The 17,817-nt window shown below is 43.6% G+C and overlaps 1 protein-coding gene across 1 annotated transcript; it reads right to left on the bottom strand.

The window, feature by feature from the left end:
• Positions 1-743: 743 nt before the first annotated feature.
• On the bottom strand, positions 744-16,545 carry cnnm1 (cyclin and CBS domain divalent metal cation transport mediator 1). The gene is made up of 10 exons (XM_030442067.1): positions 15,013-16,545; positions 10,637-10,780; positions 9,390-9,530; positions 8,394-8,563; positions 8,098-8,197; positions 6,277-6,422; positions 5,505-5,748; positions 3,099-3,203; positions 2,102-2,200; positions 744-1,689 (listed from the first exon to the last, which is right to left on the bottom strand). Exons 1-10 carry the CDS (start codon positions 16,442-16,444, stop codon positions 1,610-1,612), a joined length of 2,661 nt encoding a protein of 886 aa, XP_030297927.1. The 5' UTR covers positions 16,445-16,545; the 3' UTR covers positions 744-1,609.
• Positions 16,546-17,817: the final 1,272 nt, after the last annotated feature.

The following is a 17,817-nucleotide window of genomic DNA, read 5'->3' on the forward strand; positions in this document are numbered from 1 at the left end:
AAAAATGCCCCACAGCAGTACAACACTTGATCTTCTCGCCCTGAGCATCATATCAGAGGAAAAGGGCCACCATGCGACTATGGTCCATTGTACCTATATATTTTTTACTTCACCAACTACAACTTCAGCCCGCTGAATCATTTAAAAATCTACAGTCGCTTAAGATGTCTGTAAGTCACACACTGCACCTCTGTGGCGAGGCTGCAGATTGGTATAATCCGACTCATGCATCCTTTTAGTTAAAGCATGCATATGAAAACACAGGGCTTTCTACAGAGGTAATTCTACAGCGAAAGCAGCATAAAGGAACATGCAAGTAGCAACTACTCTTCCTCGAGAATACTCATATAATATCCATTTGGATCTCTAAACCCCCGAAGATCCCACAACCCCCCAGAACCCCCTAGAACCCCCTAGCTTATTTATAATTGGTGTCTGCAGCTTTAGTGACCTGACCCTGTGAGAGATGAGCGGTACATAGAAATGTGCCCTATGAGGTCGCTAATGGTATGAAGTTGATCGCGCCGACGTATTCTACAGAAAGCAATCAAACAACAGGCTAATGATTATTTGAAAAAGAGAGAAAAGATGGATAGGAGACAGTGTTTCTGACTGTTCCCGTACAGCTACATACGCAGAGAGAAGGGATGTTTAAGTGTGACGAGACATTCCAAACCAACTATGCAGGACTCATGCATTTGCACAGGAATGATGCATCTGCTGTACGGGGGGGGGGGGGGGGGGGGGGGTTAATATTCAAGCCATTAACAGTACAGCAAGATGACTTATATTGCTATCTTCAAATTACTTTTGGTAATTCGGACGCTTCCATATAAAAACCCGGTAAGAAATTGTGTTAATTCTCGCACAGGAATGCAGCTCGTGTACAGATAAGCAGTTCTTTCAGCTGGAAATCATTTATGGCTTTTTTCGTTGAATTTGGCGAAAAAATTGTGCTCTTGTCTCGTGGCTTTTTCTCTAGTGTGTTGGGCTGTGTTGGCAGTAGGCGGCGCCCCCCATGGCAACACTAGGGCAGTTCCCTGTGCAAATAAACATTTTCATTCCGTGGGAACGGCCTCATGATAACAAATAAATAATAAACACGTTTGTATCCAGTGTAAGATCAAGTAAAAGGTTCTTAGCTGGCTCAGATATTATCTAAGGACCTTGTTGAAAGATTGAGTAGCATCCAGTGATTCAATGTTAACATGGATGGAGCTGCTATAAAAAGCTGACATGGACATGGTTTGCCCGGTTGACTACAAAATGTGATGAAAACCTGCTGAGATCCACACAGTCCAGTGTAAGGCTGGATAAATCCAATACTACGTTGTTTAGATTGGTCCTATCAAGTTTTGTTTTGTTTTTTTCCCAGATGCGTCCCACTTGAAGAGTCCCACTTAAGGGTGTGACGTCGGGCAGAGGTGGGACAGAGTTGCCGGTGGGGACCTGAGAAATACTGGTGGCTACAACATGTAAGATGGCTCAGTCTCCCGTGAGAGTTGTGTCGGAGAACGGAGGGAAGGGTCGGCTGTTCGGGAGGGAAAGCCAGTGGATGGTGAGGAGGAAGAAGGTGTGTGCTTCACCCCTCTTCCCCGGTGTCACTGTGCTAGCTCGTCACAGGCAGTTGCTCTGAACCTTCCTCCAAACTCTTTTCTCTGTCACCGGACTTTTTCCTCCGCTTGTTGCCTGGAGACAGAGGAGAACATGCTGAACTTTAGGTGAGTCGTTACTGGTCAGAATACCTGAAACTCTAGCTCTAAATACAGTCTTTACATCTGCTTTACTTCCATGAGACTGTTCCCGAAACTACCTCAGATTTACCGCTTACAGAATTAACATCAGCCGAATGAAGCTGCACAGCCTCTGATGAATAAATAACGATAAATGAGTCATATTGTATCCGAGCCAACAGGGACAGCTGCATCTGGAGGATCTGCTCTGCAGGAAGGAGTAGGCTGCTGAGAGGGACACGACACATAACCTGTTGCTAAGATACGAGCAGCCCCTGTTCCTGGGTCTGACAGAAAAGTTTGCGCACATCTGACGCCGCGTGTGGGTGTGCTGCTGCATCGCCGCTCGTGACAAATGGCTCACTCACTCAGTTTGCGCAGTATCTTCTTGCCGATGTTCTCCTCGGAGCTGGACAGAGACAGGGAGCTGATGAAGGGGGAGGTGGACGGCTGAGACTCAGGCACATCTGAAGGAGGAAGTTGAACGGAGGATGATGAAGTCAACTTTGAAATGAGCATAACTTTTGACGATGAACATGGCAGCTAAGAATTGATGGCACATTGACATCTACTCCTTTCTTTACGACTTGCTTCAGTCAGTTGCTTTGGAGACATTATTATGAGGACAGGCAGCAGCTGATGTGAGGGGGGATCCATCTCCCTTGTTAACCTGCTACCCCCCTCTCCATCCCTGAGTAACAGAGAGTGCAGGGGCAGAGGGGTTGTTCACTTGAACATGTCTGTCTAGTCTGCCTGATTCATTGATCCTTCATCTGAGTGATGTTTGGTACAGTTACAATCTATGCTGTGCTGTGAAACATCAGTAGCCTAACTGCGCTATGTATTGATAAATCCATGCTGCTGTCTGTGGTGCTGAAGCAGCAGGCGGATTTGTAATTGTGCCTTTTTCTCTCAGTCCTGCCCTTCTGGGTGCTTTCATGTTATCTAACCTTGGTCGGGGCCTAATACTCAATTGTGTACTATACTGTACATAGCATATACTTATACATATCAGGTCTATTCAACTACGTTTTCTAGAAGTTATCCCTTTGTCTGACCTGTAAAGCTCAGAATTTAAATGTGTAAAAAACTGAAGAAAAACTGATGTTTGCACAATTGAAGAAGAGAAGAGTATAGAGTAGTGCCAACTTAAATAACAAAATGACAAGAAGTAGCAAGGCACCCTATTTCCTGTGGTGTTTCTGTAATTCTGCAGTCTCTCAGTAGTGCTGGTGCTGTTGAAAATGCACCGACATACCAAGCTTGGGAAGTGTACATGGATGAAGACTTAGTAAGTATAATGGGATCACAAGAAGGAGTCAACAAACATATCTCCTGGTTAGGAATTTGTGGGGCAGCACTCACCGTCCTCTCCGTGACTCTCCGGTCGGTCCTCGTGGATGTAGGGAATCTCATCCATGCGGAGGAACACAGTATCGTTGGGGCTCCTCTGCCCGTCAGATTTACTGCCTGTGAAAAAAGAATCAGACCAATCAGCTAACTGTGAGTAGCCACACAACAGCAGCTGGTCAGCAGCTCTGCCTATAGAGGGAGGTAGAGAACTTGCTTTTTTTGCGTCAGGCAGTGCTTTTTTTAGGGTCCAGTAAGTAGTTAAATATGAGAGTGGGGACAAATTAAGGGCTAAAAGTAAGATATCTAAATTTGATCTAAAGACAAGCTTCAAACAGCAGAAGGGACTTAAATGGGGAAATCTGTGGCGTTGTGATTGAACATGAAGTAAAACCTGGCAGTATGTAACTGGACTTTTATATTGACAACCAACAGAACCATCTGTCCAGTGAATTTATTAATGACGCTAACGCAAACACACACAAACTGGGTGGCGTGTCACACACACAAGCAGTGTAAGACAGATGGTAAGTGGGAAATCCTTTAAGCCATGAAACCAGTACAGATTGGTTGATGCCACGTCTGCACCAGTTTTTATGAGTAAGTCACTACTGCATGTGTGTTAGACTTATAGACAGACTTATCTTTACTTTTAAAAACAGTAAATATAGTGAAGTGAAGTGAGCTCTTTACAGAATGTACCTGTTGGTCATCAGAGCATCAATTGTCAGGTTGCCTATGACCAAGCAGAGCATCAAACATTAATCATGTCGTTCTTCGGCCAGACAGGTTTTTGGCCCTTATGCCTCAAAGCACTCCAATCCGCATGTTACAACCTTTGAACCTTTTCTTTCTTCCTCTTTAAAGGAAGTCTCTACCAGTCCACTGAATCGTGAAATTTACAGTGTGCCTCATGAGGCAAAATCCATTACGTTTCAAAGATTTGCCGAGCTCTTGTTAAAAGAGACTAGCGCAAACGCAGACTCATCAGAGCTAAATGTGGCTAAAATTGGACAAAGGGGAAATCATCACAGCTCATGAAAGAAACCAAGAATTAATCTGAGGAAGGGGGAAAAACAGATTTGAGAGTAAATTGAGGAGATGGAGACGTCGGGTAGATTTGATCCATTCTAAGGACGATATGTGAAGTCCGTCTGATTCTGTATGTGTATGGAGGCCATGCATAGCTGACCTCCAACCCTCTTGTTCGAATGAATTTGAGCAAAATCTTCATGAAAATTTCTCAGTTTCCTGCAGAATTGTATTAATGTGTCAAACAGCCTCTGAGAGCAGTGTTCAGACCCTAGAGCTCAAATACTCCTCGTTGAATCTCAGGGATCTACACTGGTCAAACCTGCTTTACCTAAATTTCTGTCCATAACTCACAAATAAATTGGTGAGAAATGCACTAAATGGTCACATTTTTGAAGATTAAAAGTTTTGCATATTTCCTTTAAAAAACATTTCAGCAGTTGTTTGATAATCAGTATGGTAGTACATCAATCTTTAGTGGCCTAATTGATTTATTGACAAATGATTTAAGCACTTAAACCAACCCGCCGTAGTAATGTAAACAGAATTCTCATGCAATGTACTTATATACAATTCTGAGGTAGTTACACTTAACTTGAGTATTTCCATTTTCTGCTACTTTAAAGTTCTGCTCCACTACAATTCAGAGGCAAATATTCTACTCGACTAGATTAATATTGCCATTTTACAAACCAGCAGTGTTCCAGATTTAGTTCAATTATACAAAATATTACCAACAAATAGACTGTGATATAACATCACAGCGTAAGATCCCTGAGGGGAAATTCAAATGTTACCCAGCAGATAAACTATAGAAAGTATAGTAAAACCACCTTTAATAATTTAATCCAAGACAAGTTTCTCACATGGGAGACAATAAACCTTAACATTAAAGAGATAAACACATGAATGCATCAATAATCATAATCCAACTAGGGGTGTCCAATACCCTGATAATTATCATAACTGTGATATAAATAAGTGAAAAAAAACATATATTTATAGATACAAAACACAAAGTTTACAAAGTTAAAGATAGATTTGTCTTCCAGCATATTCTTTAATTTTTTATAAATTTCCATAGAAATTGCGATAATATCATTATTGTGAATTTGTGGCAACAATAACTGTGTCGTGAAAATCGGATAGTGTGACAGCTCTAAATCCATCTATATCATAAATTGGAAATATGCTATTCTACACAATGAGTACTTCTCTTTGGGTACTTAAGTATGTTTTGATTCTAATTCATTTGTACTTTTACTAAGTAAATACTCAAATGCATGACTTTTACTTGTAACAGAGTATTTATATACAATATTATTGCTACTTTTACTTCGAACTTCTAACGCACTTCTTCCACCTCTGCATTCACACTCCTGTACTTACGAACGATACGGTTTCTCTCATTGAGCCGGCAGGTGTTGTGAAGGCCACCGTGGGGATGGAGATGTGCAAGGCGTGCCAGCCCCAGTCGAGTGTGTGTGTGTGTGAGGGGGAGGGCGATGCTGTGTGAGCGGGCCTCTGGGACCGGAAGCCTCCCTTTGGCATCCGGGTCCACTGGGTCTGGTGTCTGAGGGGAGCTGTCCATCCTGGTGGCCATCAGGGCGTTCTGGTAGTGGTTTCTAGTGATCTGTTTAGAAATCGAAAACAAGTATTCAGTGACATCATCTTCATCTGTGTGTGTGTGTGTGTGTGTACATGACTGCCTTTATGCCCATTTAACCCCAGTGCACATGGAAAAGAGGAAACACACACTGTATTAGAGAAAGTGCAGGAGAGATGAAGTGAAAGGGCAAATCCAACAATTAACATATTCATAGTTGAAACGGAGCACAATTATCCCCCGTGATTAAAGGAAAGAGGCTGTATGGAGAGGAGAGAACGAGAGACAGGATGTCTGTGTTCAGTCAGAATCAGGGATTATGACATATCAAAGGCAAACGCTGCAGCTGAGGCAGAGTTAGCATTTTTTGGGGGGTATTTCGAAGATTAAATGGAGGGAGCTTAAACGTGCAGTTGTTTGGCTTTTGCTCCCATTTTTTTCCCCCTACTGTCCTCTAAACTGGGCAGGAAACTGTACACTTAATGAGTTCATAATAACAGCGGTTCATGTTTTTCAAGTGTCTGTGTTGTATGTGCTGGAATTTCGGTTTGCAACCTTGATGATCTGCAGGTCCGTGAGCTGTCGGACAGAGTAGTCTGGTAAGTAGACCCCTCCTCCTGCAGAGAGCTGACCCACGCTGCCTCCGCTCAGCAATAAATCTGATTGGTTCAGACCACTGCCCCGGGAGCTATACCTCTGACCTAAACAGAACAAGACACAAAACGTGTTTTTAGATTTTATTGCATACTGTACATCAAGATTACACTTCGGTGAGTAGGTTAACCACAGATTTTACTCTCTGAAATGTGTTCTTTCATTTTGTGGAAGCATTTCTTCATCAGAAGTCATACAAAGTAGATAAGTATTTTTTGTGTGTGTTTTTCCATGCATCTCTCATTGACAATGACTTCAATATAGGTGTCACCATAGTCTGGCACCAAAGCAAGACTCAGTGACTGAATGACCCCTCCTTCTTTGATTAGGCTGTTTGCCCTAAATCCTAAAAAAAAAATGCATAAACTAAACTAGTAAACATAGCCAGACCTCCATCCTTAATACAAGTACACAAACGACGGAACAAAAAGACATAAAACTCTATGACCGTCGGAGCTGCATTGTCACAAAGGGTTACTCCCCTAATTTGACACAGGTGTGTTTACAGGTCTTGGTAAGCATACTGGATATGTGAGGGAAGTAGTAGAAAGTTGTTTTGTAGCTCCACAGGAAAACCGCATGTAACCGTATACATTTCCTGTGGTGATGTCACTCGGTGGCTGAGTTGCATTGTGGGTAAAGTGGGCACCAGGTTTGGAAAAGAAAGAAGAATGCAGTATCTCTGATTCTGCTGTATCGATTTTGATCATTTGTTTTTAAACTATGCATAATGAATCCAAGCTCATTATAGGAGCGCAATGCACCACCAGTGGACTGCCCACATTACCTACAACGAAAGTCATTTATTAGATTTCCGCAGCTTCCTCTGAAACTGCAATAGGCTTTATACTACCTTTTACCAAACGCAGTAGTGCTCCCCTGTAAACACACTTTCATGGATGAAATTGGTGGCATTACCCTTTAAATACCGGCAAGACAAACCACCAATCAGCCCATCAAGGGTGCCAGGTGAGAGGAGAGAAAAAGCGCAAGGGAGGCAAAACCATGAACTTCAACATCTACTTTGTGTATATAACATGCTTTTAAGAGATGATGGATGGTGTTGGACATAGAGGTACTTTGTTATGCAGGTCATTTCCTCTCCTATATTCTGCTTGAATTTTGAGGTGACCGCTTTCTCGCTGAGTGGCAAGGAATACTATTCCTCTGCCGGTGAGCAATGACTCAGCGAGGGGCTGCAAGTAAAAAGAAGCACAGCACTTTTTAGATGTGACACTACTGGTGGCTGCTCAAGAGAAAAATTCTGGACTCTGTAATGTCCTAAGAAGGGATTAAAAAATATTTAATGGGGTCTTTCAAATTGCTTTAAGCTCACCCTGAACGCTGAACATAATACATGCAGAACATGCACACAAGAAACACACAGCGAGGGAGAGAGAGGGAGAGGCTTTCTGCTTGCTCTGCAGTCTTAGCTGGATTTCATATAATCCTGTGCAGGTCATGTCCTTCCGCTGGGAAATTCTCTGAAATCACTTCTTTTAATTACTTACTTCCCACGGCTGCTGCTGCTCTTGCAGGCTGATGCTACACAGGCACTGGGTGGGATTTAGACCGCAAAAACAGGTCCGCCACCGGCTCTGCACTAATTTTATGATTATTATCGCTGATCTCTCCCTTTTGGCCATCAACAGAGCCATCACCCTCTTTGTGACTTCCCCGAAATCCATTGATCTACATAGCTTCATATGTGCACTTACTTACCAATAGGCAGGGGCGGGATGAGTGCTGGCATGCCATAATAGGAAAATGCTCCATTTTCAAAGCGGAGAGCCTCCTTGCCTATCTCCACCTCCACCCGTCCCTGCAATGTCAACACAGCCATTAGAGATGAGCTCGATGCTCATGGTGTGACACTGAATTGATTACTCATCTAATGGGGCCACCCATACAGAGAATATGCAGGAAAACACAGTAATTATGATTACAGTACATGATTGTTATGGTTGTGTTTATTATTCCTCTGCAGCAGCCCTTCTGTATCTGGTTTAAAAATGTACCTGCAGAACGAGGACAAAGTAGTCGACAGGTTTGTTTCTTTGAAAGAGGTAGTGTTGAGGAGAATGTTTGTTCTTGGGGTTGAACTTGAGCTCCTGCACAACGCTGGGGTGCTTGATGAGACGCAGCAGGATCTTCTCTGACAGGTGACACGGCCTGAAAGGCTCCACCTCTACAAGATGGATGCATGCAGACACCCAGGCACACACAGATCACAAAAACACAGCAGAAATAGAGTCAACGAGAGAACGCCGTGTTCCCTGTCACATGTATTCATCCTCCATTCATCCTGCCATCCACTGTGTGCACACACAAATACTCTGCGTACCAGTGTTGTCAAACACATTGATAAATTGACTGGATATTGAAAAATATTATTAGAATATTTTATTAATTATTTTTCAGTATTGATTGATGATTCTGCTGTTCTTAACGTGAACCTCATTATATTTTACCTTTTGAAAAGAATCTACATAAAATCTGTGACACTCTACTGTCATTTGTACAAGTTGTTGAATTAAAACTTCTAAAATTGTATGTCCTCAATTCCCTGCTGTATCAAACATGGTATCAAATATTAGTATTATTTAAAGGTGCAATATGTAAGAAATGGCCACCTCTCAAATTCCTACTCAAAATAAATAGAGGCCATCATATCAACAGAGTAACAACTGCCAGCTGCATCAGCGTTAGTTCTTTAGCTCAGTTAGCTGTGCAGCTAGCAGTCTGGACTGGGTGCTGCACTGCTTGCTATGTATATATATATATATATACACATCCCATTGTATGCCTTCTTTCCAGAATCACTTGACCATGAAGGACCTTGAAAATGTCATCAACAAGAAGTGAGCCTTGAGGAAAAACTAATATTGATTTAATGGAAACTAACTGTTTTTTTTGCAAAGTGTTTACCCGAAATGAAAAAGAAATTCCAGTATCTTGACAACACTATTGCGTACAGTACATGCACACATGTGGAAACAAGCATACGGTGCTACCTGTAGCCAAGAAGCGGTGTGTTGCGAGCAGCAGCTGCGGTGAAATCTTCACCTTCAGCTCATTCTCTCCCAGTTTGAAGATTGAAAAATCCTGCTGCTTCCTCTCATGGTTGGATACTCTCCTTTTGTTACGATTATCAGCTGTGGACACAGATTGCAATCATAAAGTACATATTTCATATTTCATTAATGCTCTGAAAATTGCTTGGGAAGGAAAAGATGTTACTCTTAATCCACCTGACTAGATATACTACATAAATACAGTATTCATGTTGGCACTACAAGGAATTAGCAAGTATTTACAGGTGCCGCTGACCTCATTGCTTGATGCAGCTTTATATCCTGCACAGAGGGATTTACTGACATGATTTCTCTCCTTATGTTTATTAACAGCCGCAGATAGCTTCAGATTATCCGTGCAAACACACCTCTGATTGATAAATTGACTTATCCTCTGCAGACGCGAGCAGTATTAAACCAATTCCATTAAATACATCGAAGCTGCAGAAGGAACAGCTGGTGCTATAAATGCCTGAAGAGCTAGGTCTGGAGAGATTAGCTCCCCCGTGCTATATATACACACACACACACACGTAATTATGCACACGCACACACACAAGAAAACACAGTTTATGAACACCCAAGGAAGTGCACCCATGAACACACTGCATGTAATTAAAATCGTAGCGTACTTCAAAATGTTCTGCTCATTTCTTCTGGGAGAAGGAGGCTTCCACAAAATAGAAAGTTATTTTTTTCCCTTATTGTTGCACACAAATAGTAGAATTCATCGAGGGGGAAGATAAGATGTGAAATGATGGGAGTTTGGCATTTGAATGCCTTTTCTGTGGAGAGCCTTTCCAGCCAATTAAAGATGAGCGGATTATGGTGATTATATGCCAGACTGGGCCGTTTATTCACGTTATTTAATTATGCATCAGCAAGGAGCTGCGAACAACAGAGGAGAGAAGGTTGGATCAATAGTTTAATGAGAAAATATGGAGAGGGGATGGAAATAAAAAAGAAAATAATTAAAATGGACTATTTGTGTGTTATTGCAACAGTATATACTGCATGTTGCTGGACTGAGCATTTTGCTGTGATGTTGTGAAGCGCAGAGCTGAACAGACTGAGAGAAAATCTATGCAGCGTGAGGCCTGAAAATATAATAAAATTGATTCACAGCCAATGCAGCAGTGGCACCAAAAACCACTTTCATCTTCAGCGTGTTTATGCGCCCTACGTACTGTACAGGTCCGTCTCATCCACAATCTCAGACTTGATGATCTCCTCGATGACGTCCTCCAGGGTGACGATGCCCATCACTTCGTAGAAGGGGTCTCCCTCGCCTTCGCTGTTCACCCTCTGCACCACAGCCAGGTGGGACTTGCCTGTGGTCAGCAGAGAGGAGGAGGAAAAGGGGCGAGTTAAAATATTTAATCACAAGCTGCTCATGCAAAGAGGAGAGACGAAACGTCACAGCAGGATAAAAATAACACTAGTCAACAGCCTCCAACTGGATCTGTGCAGTCAAGATGAAAATCAGCATTAAAACACCGACTGGGGCTGAGAGACCAAAAACACACAGGAGACAGCTCTGTTGGGGCTTGAATGTGGAATTATTTCAATGTCAGGACTGCCCTCGTGGGTGTGTGAGTATGTGTGTCAATGTGTGTGCATGTGAGTGTGTGTGTGTTTGTGTTTGTGTTTGTGAGTCTCAGACAAAAAGACAAGTGGACATTGGAGGGATTAGTCTGGAGACACTTTGACAGTTTGGAAGACTTGTCCCTTACGTAAACACTGAGATTACGCAATCAAGTCTGGGGATGCCTGCATCTGCTGACGAAACCGCCCATGCTGCTGCCACCTCTGTAAACATACACACCACACACACACACACTCACACTTTATACATCATACAGGCAGCTCCCTTTTCTGTTCGAGTGAACAACCCCGCCAGACACAATGACGCAACTCGCCCGCAGCATCTCCGGAGCGAGTCAATAAAGCGAATGTGACAAGAAGTTAAAAGACGCCACCAGACTCGCACATCACGAGGAGAGAACAGGAAAAATGACCATGAACACACTAAAATACAGGCTGTAGCACTGTTACAGCATGGTTTATTTTCTTTTTCGACTCACATAGAGCACAAATATTCTACTTTAATCCATTAAGCTTCATGTATTTTGCCTCAGAGTTACTGTCTGGGCTCTTCTGAGGTCAACACACAGTTCAGTTTGGTGACCAAATGAGTTATCTAACCAAATTCATGATGTCACTAGCACACGGCTTTCAACAGAAACGTATCAACAGTCTCCGACCTCCCTTCGAACAAAATCAGTGGCTCATATGAGATGGGCCGATTTAGGGGATCACCGCCAAGGGATAAAATGGATAAAATGCTTTAATCCACCGCAACAAGAAAGAAAGAAAAAAAAAATCTTGATTGACTGACAGAAAGCCATCTCCAATCATGAAGCTGTGGTCTGCCTGGAGACTGGCTGAGATGGCAAGCTCGTACCCAGAGCTCGGGTCAGCTTGTCTGGAGAGCTCAGGTGAGTCAGAGGTGGATTTTGCCATCAGCTGCTGACGTGCTCAGACACCGCATTACATCATTCACATGTTACATAATACTCTTGCAGTACGACACAGACCCACACACACACACACACACACACACTCTTACCAGACTCACACACGCAGACACACATGCCCGAGGCGAAGCTGGGTCTACCACGGATGTCCCTTTTGCAAATGTTTCTGCTCCACCAGTTTCCCAGCCTCCTCCAGCCTATGTGTTGTTTTATAGTGGGCATAATGTGTTTGCATATGATTGTGCATTTTGTGTACGTTTGTGTTTTCTGCAAACATTGCAGGACTGAAGACGAGCATGATGCATTGTTTGTATCTCTGCAGCTGCTTGTTCTTCATGTGTTACCCACATGCACAAACGCTAACTTATGCACACATTTAGCTTGTATCATTGTATTGTATAGTGTATTGATTAGTATAATAAAAGGTTTCTTTGGCTTAAATGAATGCAGTTGTGGAACATAACTAAATATATTCACTCAAGTAGTCTACTTTGAGGTACTTGTACTTTACATTTCGGCAAGAAATGTACTTATACTACATCCATTTAATTTCTATGGTTACCAGTTTCTGTTCAGGTTAGGATTCTACATACAAAACACATGATCAGTTTATAATAACATAAAACTACATTACTCACAGGAGCCATTCTGCATAAATTGGATACTTGAGGTAAGTTTTGTTGATAAAACCTCTGTATTTTACTACATTTTGTTGAGTTGCGTCAATTAATTGACTCATCTATTAGCAGTCAACTATTAAATTAATCATCAAGTACTTTGAAAATCTATTTCATTGATTTATCAGGTTTTATTCTGTATTTTTTCAGGGGGAAAAAACATTTTTTTCTTTTTTTTAATGTTTAATATATTCTGTTGGTTTCTCATTGGTTGGACAAAACAAGAACATGTTTTGTTGTTTATAGACCGAATAACTCATCAATTAATTGAGAAAATAATTGTCAGATTGACTGACAATGAACCTAAACATTCCTTGCAGCTTTAGAGTTTATGATGCAGGACTTGAACATCATAATTGGGCGAATTCGCGATAAAAACTATTTCCATAGAAATCTGATTGCACAAAATGAGAGCAATCAAGTCCATTTTTATCTTTGTTTATAGTTTGTTTTGTCTCTTTTCTTTGGAAAATAAATCACCCTCAAAATACTTTTCTTTAATATCTATTATTTATTCATTAATATTCCGGTTATCGGAAATATTGCGATTTTTACTTACTTACTTGTATTTAATAAAATTACCTGAATAATATATCTGACCCTAAATATTCATTATTATATTTATTTGTGTCACTGCACAGCTTGCAGTATGACTTTTGTATGCATGTATTTCACTGGTCTGTTTGTTTGCAGTCCTCACTGGCTCCCTTAGGTTCCCTTCCTTGCTGGTGACATTTCCATCCTCTCCCCTAACACAGACCTCACCCCGGCTCGTCACCCTTCTCAGGGAGACAGCCTCCTGCCAGGCTTCCTGAACAGCAGGAGGTTTAATCCATGGGAGCAGAGGAAGACGGAGGCGAGAGAGAGAGGATGGGAAAGGTTGGAGCTGAATTTTTCATGGTCGCTCTGCAGGCTTGCATGACGACGACCTACAGAGTGCAAGAAGCTTCAAAGTAACAGCGGGGCGGGCTGACAGTTAAGCGTGCACAAACAGTGGAAAGGTGAACTTCAGCTTTTCACCTGACCTTATTTATAAATAACACAGACTCAGGGTCAGACCTGAGCCCATGGATCACTTGCGTCCTACCAGAGCCATCCTCCATCATCCGGAACAAAATGAAGTGGTGAACCTCCTGACCTGTAAGTGGCAATCTAGTTCACGATGTCCCACTTCTGACTGGACGACAGCTGCGTCCGACTGACATCTATGACGCTTTCTTTGTCAATGAAACAGATTTACATCTTAATCCCAGCAACGTGAGCCAATGCCAATGAAATCATTACATAACAGTCGCTCCAGTGGCCTCTCATAGGTCTCCGTTTTACCCTGTGACACTGTCAGGGGAGCAGTTTGCGCTGCTGAGGCGCCACACAACATCAATTCACGATCACATTCAGTGTTATCATCGAGACTCCCCGGGGAGAGGCGACACACTTTTGCTCGGCAGTGAAGAGATGCTATCGCCGCGTGAGTGCTGTAATACTGTGAATGCACTTTATCAGGAAAAGATGCTTATCAGACAATAAGAGGCATGAGTCAGCGGGAGATAAGAGACGCCTCCAGTGCAGCTTGGCTCATTTAGACCAGATGAAGATCACCTTAAAGGTGCGCTATGCAGTTTTGAGGAAAACATTGGAATTCAAAAATCAAACTGTTTTTTTTTTTTCCCATGACTAAATAAACCAAATAAAACAAACTGACCTAAAGGACGACACAATTTCATACTGTCCGGCTTTGGTTATATGTGGCGGACAGTGTTCTGATGACCTTATTTTCCTCTGAGAGCAGCTTGTTTATAAACTCGTGTAAACAACTGATTTTTCTGAGTTTGCATTATTGCAAATATTGCAATTCTGAGTTAGAATCTCTTCTCCAAAACTACACAGTGCCGCCTTTAAAGTGTACATCTGATAACTGATAACACATCATACAGTGGAGCGGGGAGAAGCAGGGGTGGCTGGGGCAGATAAAGTTCACAGTATCATTGTCATGGGAAAGTAACTGTTAGTGCATAAATTCTTAAGATAACCCCACTCTGGTCCTGGGTAGCCTCTAACCTCTGGCTGAACCGCCCTCACTGTGTGACACTGGATCAGATTTCACATATGGCTCTCAGTACTCTGGGGATCAAAGGGCTTTACTGGCAGCCCCACTGAGAGCCAATGGACTGATGTGTATACTGATTTCTGCACTGGAGACTTTTCTTTAAGCGCACAGTCACTTCAAAGAACACTGAGCTGGTAGGTGGCATGAGGAAGCCCCCAGACTCATCCAGCTCATCCACTGTGGCGCCTCACACACTCAACAACCCTAACTCACAAGTTACTCTCGAGTTGTGCACATGTTACCTCTTTTAAACTCCTCCAGCATCACATCCAGCTTGGTGTCATTGAACACGCAGTGCATGGGGTGCTTGTAAAACTGAGTGATTGTCTTCAGTGGAGTGCAGTCGTCAGGATCCACGAAGGCTAAGTCTTTGACGAACAGGATGTCCACAATGTTGGACCTCTCGTTCTCGTACACCGGGATCCGCGTGAAGCCGCTCTGCATCACGTCCGACATGGTGCAGAAGTCCAGCACGGCGTCCGAGGACAGCATGTAGCAGTCTGACAGCGGGGTCAGCACGTCCTCCACGGTCTTGGTCCTCAGCTCCAGGGCGCCCTGGATGATGTTGAGCTCCTCTTTGACCAGGTCGTGGTACGGGTCTGTGACGCGCAGCATGGCCACCAACTTCTCCCTGGTGTAGAAGCTGCTGATCTCTTGGTGCAGCATGATGTCCAGAATCTTGGAGACTGGGTAGGCGATGGGGAAGAACACCAGCATCAGCAGGCGGGTGGCGCAGAGGGTTTTGGAGGCGATGGCGAGGCTGTGCCTGGAGGCCACGGAGTGAGGTAAAATCTCCCCGATGAAGAATATCCCCAGAGTGCACGAGGCAGTGGAGAGGGCGGTCATTCCTAAAATCTGGCACATCCACACTACAAAGCATGTATTTGTCAGCACGTTGCCCAGCACCACAGTGCAGAGGATGTAGTTCCCATGTTTGCGCACCGACTCTATTTTCCGTGCGTATTTCTGCTCCCGCTCGGTGCCACTGTTCTGCAGGACCCGCAGCTCCACGGGGTCCAGGGCCAGCATGCTGATGTTCAGCCCACTGCAGAGCGCAGACAGTCCCAACAGGAGCACCGAGACCCCCGCTTGGAGCCATACATCTGCCTCTGGAGGTCTCTCGACCACCGCCAACCAGAAGTCTTTGGTGCTGTAATGCTCCCATTTGACTCCGTCGAAGGCGCACATGGAGTAGTATTTGATCGCCTCGCCTCTGCGCAGGTCTTTAGCGAGCAGCTCCACCAAAACTGAGTTATGACTTGAGGCGGATCTGAAAGAGCCCAGGAGCTCGATGTCAGAGCTCCGGGCGTTCTCCTCTTCGCATGGATTTCCTCTGGACAGGGGCCGCCTCTCCGGGTCCTGGCTGTCCTCGCCTGGTTCCTCTATAAACGCGATCCACGGAGCGGCTGGAGCGGCGGTGCTCAGGATGTTGTGATGCTCCGCAGCGAGTGATGCGGAGTAGTAAACCCTCAGCAGGAAGCGGGTCCCCTCGGTCGCCTTCAGTATCCCATCCTGCACGGACAGCTCCCCGCTCTGGGTGTCCTCCGGCCGGACGCCGAGCAGCGCTGCTGTCGGGGCCGGCAGAGAGGAAACGGTGACGGTGAGAAAGAGGAGAGAGAGCCGGCGCGGATGCAGGATGCAGCAGAGAGCATCCACAGCATCCGCAGCCATCATGCTGAATGAACTACTGAAGGACACGGGAACTGGGTCACGTGGTGTGCGGATGGGAGAGATAGAGCAGCTGGGTGGCCATATCCATGAAGAAGAGGGTGGGTGTGTTACACAGGGAGAGAGAGGATGGAGGGGGCACCAGGGTCCTTAAATATACATGACATACCGTGACGTTGGCCTGTCTTATTTGCTTTCTGCCACTTTCTAAAAATAGAAGGCAGGAAATGCCCAATCATGCATGATTAATGTGACACACACGGGCGCAAACAACATTTACAACCATAGAAAACCATTAATAGGCCAAATATTATAAGGATATTACACTTAATTAAGAATAAAGACTTAAATAAAGGGAACAGATTAACACAATAAACATAATTTAGGTCATTCGTGGACTATTTTAAGGAACAAAGGCAACGCTAGATTCGGATTGTCAAACCTTTCCCAGTGAAGATGCCTCGTTTCGTGTTGCTGGTCCGATGTCTCCACTAGATGGCAGCATTATCAGCTGTTTCAATAGCAGCCTGTACTGAGAAGTGTCGCAGCCTCACTGCAGCTCAGTGGATGTAAAAGCTTTAAGCAGGCCTGTCGCACGGGATCATGTGTGGACTCATTTCTTTGGCATGGAAAACTGTTTGGTTTGGAGAAATGTGCAGCTTCCCACAATTCTCTCCACACTCTCGCAGGACACGTTTCGAATCGTACAGCTTTAAAACGGATCATCCCATAAAAAAAATGTACATCTTATAGAATATATTATACACAAAGAGCGATGTAATCATACTCGCGAAGTATGCATCTTAATGTTAAGAATGAGGGTTTTAAAATTAAGATTATTTTCAAATATGAATTCAGTGCAACAAGGTCAGCAGACGCATAATTACAATAAACGCAATGAAGACCCGAAAGGAAAATAGTTTTATTGCTGCAATTGTTATTATCAGGCGTATTATTATTATTGATGTTAATGTGATTATTATCATAATGTGCCCCACACTGGTGAGCTGCTCTCGAACACGCAGTGAAGTCCTCGCACAGCACAGCTCGCTGACCACAGTGTGACGGATTTACGAGGCTGAAAAAAGGTGAGAACAGAGTTCTGCAAAGTCTTAAACACTTAAACACTGTCTGCTCTCTGTCAGTCACACGTCCAGCCTGACATTTGAGGGGTGGGGTGGGGGATTGGGGAATGACGTTTCGCACGAGAACAGAACAATCTGGTTTCCGAGGACCACCGGTGAAATATTAACCAATTAAAAATCCATCTGATTTTGGAACTTAGGACGGAGGTCCGCGCTGTCTGTTCTAAACAATGTGTTCGCCGATTAAAAAAAGTTTGATAATCTAAGTTTACTTAAAAAAAAATAAATTAAAAA

The sequence above is a fragment of the Sparus aurata genome, chromosome 15 (assembly GCF_900880675.1).
Source record: "Sparus aurata chromosome 15, fSpaAur1.1, whole genome shotgun sequence".
NCBI lineage: Eukaryota > Metazoa > Chordata > Actinopteri > Spariformes > Sparidae > Sparus > Sparus aurata.

Bases quoted from the DNA above. Each gene is read 5' to 3' on its own strand.
- cnnm1 (XM_030442067.1), bottom strand. From the start codon at position 16,444: ATGATGGCTGCGGATGCTGTGGATGCTCTCTGCTGCATCCTGCATCCG. The intron at 5,749-6,276 runs GTTGCAAACCGA...ATTTCTAAACAG, and splicing joins CGGACCTGCAGATCATCAAG to ATCACTAGAAACCACTACCA. The intron at 2,201-3,098 runs GTGAGTGCTGCC...TTCCTCCTTCAG, and splicing joins GGAGAGTCACGGAGAGGACG to ATGTGCCTGAGTCTCAGCCG.